Source organism: Schistocerca piceifrons, chromosome 3, assembly GCF_021461385.2.
Source record: "Schistocerca piceifrons isolate TAMUIC-IGC-003096 chromosome 3, iqSchPice1.1, whole genome shotgun sequence".
Classification (NCBI taxonomy): Eukaryota; Metazoa; Arthropoda; class Insecta; order Orthoptera; family Acrididae; genus Schistocerca; species Schistocerca piceifrons.
The window spans coordinates 311,945,692-311,955,591 of NC_060140.1; the positions used below are offsets into that span (position 1 = coordinate 311,945,692).

Genomic DNA, 9,900 nt, shown 5'->3' on the forward strand with positions numbered 1-9,900 from the left:
TTGTGATCCCTTGATGCCTCAAAACGTGTCCTACCAACCGATCCCTTCTTCTAGTCAAGCTGTGCCACAAACTTCTCTTCTCCCCAATCCTATTCAATACCTCCTCATTAGTTACGTGATCTACCCACCTTATCTTCAGCATTCTTCTGTAGCACCACATTTCGAAGGCTTCTATTCTCTTCTTGTCCAAGCTAGTTATCGTCCATGTTTCACTTCCATACATGGCTACACTCCATAAAAATACTTTCAGAAACGACTTCCTGACACTTAAATCTATACTCGATGTTAACAAATTTCTCTTCTTCAGAAACGATTTCCTTGCCATTGCCAGTCTACATTTTACATCCTCTCTACTTCGACCATCATCAGTTATTTTACTCCCTAAATAGCAAAACTCCTTTACTACTTTAAGTGTCTCATTTCCTAATCTAATTCCCTCAGCATCACCCGATTTAATTTGACTACATTCCATTATCCTCGTTTTGCTTTTGTTGATGTTCATCTTATATCCTCCTTTCAAGACACTGTCCATTCCGTTCAACTGCTCTTTCAAGTCCTTTGCTGCCTCTGACAGAATTAGTCATCGGCGAACCTCAAAGTTTTTACTTCTTCTCCATGAATTTTAATACCTACTCCGAATTTTTCTTTTGTTTCCTTTACTGCTTGCTCAATATACAGATTGAATAACATCGGGGGAGGCTACAACCCTGTCTCATTCCTTTCCCAACCACTGCTTCCCTTTCATGCCCCTCGACTCTTTATAACTGCCATCTGGTTTCTGTACAAATTGTAAATAGCCTTTCGCTCCCTGTATTTTACCCTTGCCACCTTCAGAATTTGAAAGAGAGTATTCCAGTTAACACTGTCAAAAGCTTTCTCTAAGTCTACAAATGCTAGAAACGTAGGTTTGATGCCTTACGGATTGATAAATGCTGCGCAGACATGGCAGCGGTTCATTGATTCCATTTTGCTACCTTTGCCATTTACTTACACTTACTTACGTGATAAACTGATCTTTTCCTCCTCTGCTGAGAAGCATCAAGTTCATCTTGATCAACCATGATAAATCTCAACTTTGTTCCACATCTGTTACATTACTAGGCCATACTGTCTTTGCCAACAGCCTCTGACTGACGAATTCTCGTGTCGAAACCATACTTGATCTCCCTCTTCCTGAAGATTACGCTCATCTCTGTCGTTTCCTGGCTATGGCAAACTTTTACCGCCGCCATATTTCTCAGGCTGCCTCACTGACACACTCTCCAGCAAAAACACCACAGAAACAGAAGTTAGACTGGACCAAACCCATGATCAACGCTTTTGGTAACCTTAAAACTGCCCTCGCCAAAGCCATTACACTCGCCCACCCTGAACCTGAGGCTCATGTTTGGATCAGGAATGATGCCAGTGACTCAGCTGTGGGTGCTGTTTTACAGCAGCACATCGCCAACTCGAGCCAACTGCTCCACTTCTTTTCAAAGAAACTGACTAAGAGCCAGTGTAAGTAGTTAGCTTTTGATCATGTGCTTCTCACTGTGTACGACGCAATTAAACACTTCTGTAGTGACCTCGAGGGGTGACCTTTCGCGATATACTCAGACCAGAAGCCTCTTGTGGACGCTATTCGTAACCCAGCTAAGGAGCTCTCGCTGAGGTGTTTATGCCATATGGACTACATCTGTCAGCACTCTTCCAATGCATGCTATATCAGCGGTGCACAGAATGTTGTGGCACTGGCCGGAGTGGCCGAGCAGTTCTTGGCACTACAGTCTGAAACTGTGCGACCGCTACGCTCGCAGTTTCGAATCCTGCCTTGGACATAGATGTGTGTGATGTTCTTAGGTTAGTTAGGTTTCAGTAGTTCTAAGTTCTAGGGGACTGATGACCTCCGAAGTTAAGTCCCATAGTGCTCAGAGCCATTTGAAGAATGTTGTGGCAGACTACTGCTTGGCCCACCCAGGAACGTGAGCCATTACTAGGCTGGTTACTGAGCACTTCATCTGGCCCAGTGTGAAATACATCTGCCACACTTGGACTCACGCATGTGTACCTTTCCAGCATAGCAAGGTCAGTAGACATGCTAAACCTCCATTAGGCAAGTTTGACTTTCCAAGAGGATGCCTTCAGCACATCCACATCAACACAGTTGGTCCCCTTCCTTATCTATCATCAACTGTGTAACCCGCTGGGTTGAGATGGTCCCTCTTGTCAACATCACAGCAGAGACCATCACTCGTTCTTTCATATCCACATGGGTCGCATAATTCGGTTGTCCTCTTTCCCTCACAACTAACTAGGGATGACAGTTCAAGTCCGTCCTCTTTGCATGGCTGTGCGAACTCTGCAGTGTTGCTGAATTCCACACTGCAGTCTACCATCCGCAGGCAAACAGCTGGCCGAACGGTGGCACTGCACACTCAAGGCCGCCCTTATGTGCCACAGCCGCTTATGGTCCGAGGCCCTCCCTTGGATCCTGCTGGACATCCACTCACCACATAAAGACTGGAATGCATCGCTCGCTGAGATCCTATACGGCGAGCCCCTCCTACTTCCAGCAGATTTTGTGGAGGACTCACCATCAGCTGACACCATGGGCCTTCTGGCTCTTGTTGAATGGGTTTGTGTGCACGCCACACGCCTCTTCACTCCCCTGCCTTGCCCTCATCCCACCCTATCTGTGTTTGTCCACAAGGACCTTGCATCTTGTGAATTTGTGATGCGCGATGACTCCGTAGGAGTGGCCTTGCAACCATCTTATTTGGGGCCTCACTGAGTGTTACGTCGATGTGTGAGCATGTTCATAATTCATCTACATGGACGATCACAGACTATGTCTGTTAATCAACTGAAAGGATCGTGGTCACTCTCCGACCTGCCTTCTGATGCTTCTGAGCTACCTTCCATTGCTGCCATCCCACCTTCCAATGCCGCCAACCTGCCCTCGACTGATGCCTTTCTGCATATGCAGCTGTTGGCCCACAGGACTCTTGCAGCACAGTTTCTGAAGTGCCTACTTCTCACGCTGGCCACTGCCTACAACCACCAACTGTCTGGCGTGGAGCACCCTAACTTTGACTCTGACCTCTTTGAGCTGCTGCTGTTCGATGTTCTCTCAGTGCACAACTTGTGTACTGCCATGTTTGTTCTTGCTTGCTTCAGTGTCTAATAAATTCATTTACAATATTTAAAGTACCGATCTACGACCTGTGATAACCACAAGTTGTTTCAAGGCAGAAGAGTCCTTAGTGTGTTTGAAGATTGATTCAAGAAGCATGCACTTCAACTTCCCATCAGTCCTATTACTGAAGAGAATGTATACAGGGTGTTACAAAAAGGTACAGCCAGACTTTCAGGAAACATTCCTCACATACAAATAAAGAAAAGATGTTATGTGGACATGTGTCCGGAAATGCTTAATTTCCATGTTAGAGCTCATTTTAGTTTCGTCAGTATGTATGTTCCTCGATTCACAGCCAGTTGGCCCAATTGAAGGAAGGTAATGTTGAGTTCGGTGCTTGTGCTGACATGCGACTCATTGCTCTACAGTACTAGCATCAAGCACATCAGTACGTAGCATCAACAGGTTAGTGTTCATAACGAATGTGGTTTTGCAGTCAGTGCATTGTTTACAAATGCGGAGTTGGCAGATGCCCATTTGATGTATGGATTAGCACGGGGCAATAGTCGTGGCGCGGTACATTTGTATCGAGACAGATTTCCAGAACAAAGGTGTCCCGAAAGGAAGACGTTAGAAGCAACTGATCGGCGTCTTAGGGAGCACGGAACATTCCAGCCGATGACTCGCGACTGAGGAAGACCTAGAACGAAAAGGACACCTGCAATGGACAAGGCAATTCTTCTTGCAGTTGACGATAAGCCTAATGTCAGCGTCAGAGAAGTTGCTGCTGTACAAGGTAACGCTGACCACGTCACTGTATGGAGAGTGCTACGGGAGAACCAGTTGTTTCCGTACCATGTACAGCGTGTGCAGGCACTATCAGCAGCTGATTGGCCTCCACGGGTACACTTCTGCGAATGGTTCATCCAACAATGTGTCAATCCTCATTTCAGTGCAAATGTTCTCTTTATGGATGAGGCTTCATTCCAACGTGATCAAATTGTAGATTTTCACAATCAACATGTGTGGGCTGACGAGAATCTGCACGCAATTGTGCAATCACGTCATCAACACAGATTTTCTGTGAGCGTTTGGGCAGGCATTGTTGGTGATGTCTTGATAGGGCCCCATGTTCTTCCACCTAGGCTCAATGGAGCAAGTTATCGTGATTTCATGTGGGATACTCTACCTGTGCTGCTAGAACATGTGCCTTTGCAAGTACAACACAACATGTGGTTCATGCACGATGGAGCTCCTGCACATTTCAGTCGAAGTGTTCGTACGATTCTCAACAACAGTTTCGGTGACCGATGGATTGGTAGAGGCGGACCAATTCCATAGCCTCCACGCTCTCCTGACCTCAACCCTCTTGACTTTCATTTATGGGGGCATTTGAAAGCGCTTGTCTACGCAACCCCGGTACCAAATGTAGAGACTCTTCGTGCTCGTATTGTGGACGGCTGTGATACAATACGCCATTCTCCAGAGCTGCACCAGCGCATCAGGGATTCCATGCGACGGAGGGTGGATGCCTGTATCCTCGCTAACAGAGGACATTTTGAACATTTCTTGTAACAAAGTGTTTGAAGTCACGCTGGTACGTTCTGTTGCTGTGTGTTTCCATTCCATGATTAATGTGATTTGAAGAGAAGTAATAAAATGAGCTCTAACATGGAAAGTAAGCGTTTCCGGACACATGTCCACATAACATATTTTCTTTCTTTGTTTGTGAGGAATGTTTCCTGAAAGTTTGGCCGTACCTTTTTGTAACACCCTGTATAGATCAAATTTAATTAACATTGGATGCCTAGGTGCAAATTTTAGGCTGTTTTTGGGAGGCAATATCTCAACTGCGTCTTGTTCAATCCTTTTTTCTTGCCACAGCTGAAAAGTGCATGCTTTAAGCTTTCAGAGCTATATTGTTCAATTTTTGGATCTTGCATATTGATGAGTACGAATACATATCAAATGTGGGGAAAATGGATTATCAATAAATACAAAAAATTAATATAATATGAAGCTGTAAATCAAAAAATGTGTAATTGTAGTGTCTTTTAATAGTATAAGATTTGCTGGTTGTTTAGGGACTGTAACTATGCTAATAAGAAGTGTTTATACATTATTTTACAGTATAGAATATAAATATAATAAAGCATCAGAAAATGCCCTTAAGATTATAAAATCCAGAAGATCATAATGGAATGCTATGTTGCTTTAGAATGTTGTAGCCCTACACTGCATGGTGGTGCATATATGCATTGTCACTCAGTTTCCATCGGCATTATAAAACAAGAATAGTTTTTTTAGGCTCTAGCCACATAGCAGTGATACATTGCTTAATCACCAGTTTCAATTATTGCTTTTATTATCAGTAATTTTCACAGTGCCAGTCTTCTCTGCAGAGTGATGTTTGGTGTTGACATTGTACAATCTTAGTGTTGAGTACCGAGTGTTTGAATGATCAGTAATCATTGTTGTAGCTTAAGGTAAGCACTAAAACAGTATGTTTTGATGGCCTAATTTGTATATTTTACATCATCTCACCAGGATAAGCCCATCCACTGAAGACATGGATGTTGTTGATGCTTGCTTTATTGTTAATACTTCATTATCATCACTTGGAGACTCACCATTAGAGCTGCAACGGATCAGCAAAAGGGATTCAGTGGGATACATAAAGCGCAAAGTTCTGAAGGCCCAAGGCAGCATTACTAAGGTAACTGCCACAGCTGCTGGTGAGAGCCAAGTAGATAATTCTCGAGTACAAGTGGAAGAGTGCAAAAAACGTTTTTCCCTCACGCGATCCCTGAGTGGAACAGAGAGGGGGGGGGGGGGGGGGGGGGGGGGGGAATATTACTTTGGCGCAAACTGTGCCCTCTGCTAGACACCGCTTGGTGGCTAGCAGACTATAGAAAAAACTGCTAAAGAATTTGCTGTTTCGACTAAAATGCTGAAGATGTCTAGGAAACTAAATATGGAAGTTCGGATTTTGGCAACACCTGCAAACCAAAAAGGGGAAAAGCTCAATGATGAAGAAAAACAAAATGTCCTCACTTTGTTTAGAGAAGATGAGTTTTCTCATTTATGCGCATGCTATAAGGATTGTGTTTCAGTGAGAATAAACAGGAAAAAGATGCCCTTCATCCTTTGTAACCTGAAAGAAATGTTCATTGCTTCTTGTAAGCAATATGGAAATCAACTGAGCTTCCCGAAATTTTGTGAGCTCAGGCCGAAATGGTTTACTACAGTTGGTGCTTCTGGATCACATTCAGTATGTTTAATCCAAGATGACTACAACGCTTTGAGAAGAAAATATACGCAGTTTGAAATACAAAGATTGTATACTGCAACATTGTGACAAATGTCCAGGAAAAATACAACTAGAAGCTTTTCTTAAAGATGCTTTTAAAGATTATGACCTTGAGGAAACAATGTAATACAAGCAATGTGTCCATACTGGCAGACACACATTGGAGGAGACCACTTATAGAACACTTGTGTTATCCACATTCTCAAGTGCTTGGGAGATCCCACAAGGTTGGATTAGAGTAACCAAAGAAATTCAAAGGTGTGATGCTGCATTTGTTACCAGCTGGTTCAATCAATGTGGAAATGCTTCTTGAATTCAAACAGGAATCCCTTAAAGGAATACAACATTCTTTTCACGAAGCACTACTGAGAGACTTGGAGAAATGCACAATACGTATCATGCTGTCTTGCTATACAATTTATTTACTGCTGGTTTTGATTATGGACATCACTCCTGACTTTCTGCTTGGTTAAGCCTGGATTACAGTGATAAATATAAATTATCTTACTTTTTAAGTCGGCAATGGTGTATGACATGTGAAGTTGGTACAATAGATATTTTTTCACTGTGAAGGTGGTCCACAGTTAAAACCAGTAGTTGGGTTGGGTTGGTTTGGGGAGGAGACCAAACAGCGAGGTCATCGATCTCATCAGAATTAGGGAAGAATGGGGAAGGAAGTCGGCCGTGCCCTTTCAGAGTAACCATCCCGGCATTTGCCTGAAGCGATTTAGGGAAACCACGGAAAACATAAATCAGGATGGCTGGACGCGGGATTGAACCGTCGTCCTCCCAAATGCGAGAAAACCAGTAGTTAATAAATGTACTGTGTGCGTGCGTGTGTGTGTGTGTGTGTGTGTGTGTGTGTGTGTGTGTGTGTGTGTTTTTATTCATGCATTTTTCCAAGTATATCGATAACAGTTGCCTTAAAAAAAAGATTTTGAACTATCGAGGAAATTTAGAGACCCTGAATTTGCAGCTGACTACAGAATGATTCTACTGTTGCCTACATAAAGAAGGACCATGAAGAGAAAATAAGGCTACTATGGAGATAAATCGACAGTCATTTTTCCTTCGCTCCATTTGCGAGTGGAACAGGAAAGGGAATAAGTAGCCATACGGTGGCTTGTGGATTATGTATGTAGTTGTAGATAGACAAAGGATGTCACAGCGTGGAGGATATCCTAGCCTCAAGGACTGACCATTGGATGACACCACTAGCAATATGGAAACATTACTAAAACAAAAACTGAAAAATAACACGACCTCCATGGAAACAGAGGAATTAAGTGGAACTGTTCGTTCTGCCTTCAAATACATAAAACAAACCTGAAAATACCATGACACAGTGAGAAACAAAGATTTTAAATCAGAGAGATAAACGTAACTATGAAATGCAGCAAAAAAATTTTTCATGACACATACACTGTCTTCAACAACTTACAGCCAAACTTCCCCTGCCTCTTAGGCCTCAAGCCACACTACAGATCAGTCTGTGACAAAGTACTAGATTTAAAACAATAGCTTGTAGTCATCAGATATTTGGAGGACACCATCTGTGCAACTCTTCAGATGCCATTGGCTCGAACTCTTCACTGAAATAAACCCACCTGCCCAGAAAAAAATCAACAACATGAACTTAATTTCTCAAAATTGGTCCATTAAAAGCCATAGAAGAAATATGTGCTTCAGGAAAAAGCCAAAATTTACAGGAAAAGGCTATAAAACTTTTGGCAAGGCAAAGACGTATTTTTCGATGGCAGTAGATGCAGTAAACACTTAGAAGTGCTTAAGTGGGGCTACTTCTTACTGAGCAATTACAATGAATGGTTTCAAAATTTTGTGAATTACATTCCCAATGATGGGACTATGTGCAGCAGGTTAACACTACATTTTAACATATGCACATAACAAATCTGTATAATAATTGAAATGACACCAAAATGGATTTATATACATATTTTGATGAAGAGTTCAAAACACACTATTTCAGTGGTTAGCAATTATGAAAACAGATGTTATTTTCAAAATACATAGAGTCAAAGACGAGCAAAATTTGCATACGGTAATTTTAGAAGCTGATCATGATTTACTTAGTTTCTGACAGAAAAACATACAATGTTCTCATAGTCAGTCACATTTCCAGTTCCTTTTTACTCATTGTCTATAGACCACTTTGTTAAAATACTGGCAACACTTGTCACAACAAAATCCTGTAATCCGTCCAACAAGAAACAGGGCCATGTCCAATGGTTTCTGATCTTCATTTGGTCCTATTTTATTTTTGATCTGACAGATACTTCTGAAAATGAATCCAGCACTTACTGGAAATTACATAAGACAGCTGATGAAAGTTCATGCAGGTACCAATTTCATAAAAACTGAAGATGGCCAAACATCTCAACATTTTCGAAAGTTGGTCATTTGAAGTCTTTATACGAAAAACCAACAGGGACAGAGGTTGGGGAGAAAGGGAGTGGGGAACTGAGCGAGCAGCTTCTCTAAAAAGTCGTTTTAATAAAGAATTTCTTACCTGTAAGTCTTTAGTGCGTGTAACCCTCAGGATTTATAGTTTCATTGCGCTAAAGTGAAACGTCACATGAATTATTTATTCACATATGAACTTTCCACTGAAAACTTCTCTTGGCGCACATCGAAATTAGTATAATTACTTTATGCTACAAGTTCAGTATTTCGAAACATAAAAATTACATAAGGGTTTCCCTTGCAAGATAAAAAAAACTGCTTTCTTTCTTTGTGCTTCTATGTTCCAAGCCATTTTACGGCACTTATAATTTTCGCCGTTCCTTACTACATAGACCAACTGGTGTGGCGGGATGATACTCCAAAACAAGTAAGCACTACCAAATTACTTACCCCACTTTTGTCGCACTGGCTTTTCTATGATGCATCGCATCTGCACAAGTCTGACGGCATAAATATGAGCAAACTGCTTCGAGAAGTCCTTCGCCTTATAGGCAAACCTGTCAGATAAATTTTTGTAATCGCATTCCTTCCGAGAATAAACTTCTTCAATATGGTCATTACCCTCATGGGGTGCACACAACAGTTTCCCCACATCATCTAAATTCTTTGATGGCTCAATGATCATCCTAACAATTACAATACCCCACTCACAGTAACAACAAATCAACAATCATCTCTCGGCGCCAAACTCAAACTTACGGAGTTTAGACGTATATGAGAAGATATTACACTCTACTGTAAGCAAAGGTCATTCACAACGTCAGTTTACCCACAGTCTAACATAACAGTCGCGACACTTCGCCCCGATTTTGTTGCCAACAGCGCCCCAAGCGGCTAGTAGGTTGAACTGTGAGTTCGGCGCGATCGTGAAAGCAAATAGTGATTGTTTATTTTGATTTATACAATGATTTTTACCATCGAGAGCGTTTGTAGCGCAATAAATTGAAGCAACAACAGGAAGAAGACACCACAGCTGTGTCTTTTTAGG

At 42.1% G+C, this 9,900-nt stretch overlaps 1 protein-coding gene across 1 annotated transcript in view; it reads right to left on the reverse strand.

The window, feature by feature from the left end:
- The window catches only part of LOC124789695 (DNA polymerase delta subunit 2), a 104,657-nt gene extending 95,023 nt beyond the window's left edge, over positions 1-9,634 (reverse strand). The window contains exon 1 of the mRNA XM_047257138.1: positions 9,303-9,634. Coding sequence (XP_047113094.1) covers positions 9,303-9,537 — 235 coding nt within the window. The 5' untranslated portion in view covers positions 9,538-9,634. The remainder of the gene's footprint in view (positions 1-9,302) is intronic.
- Positions 9,635-9,900: the final 266 nt, after the last annotated feature.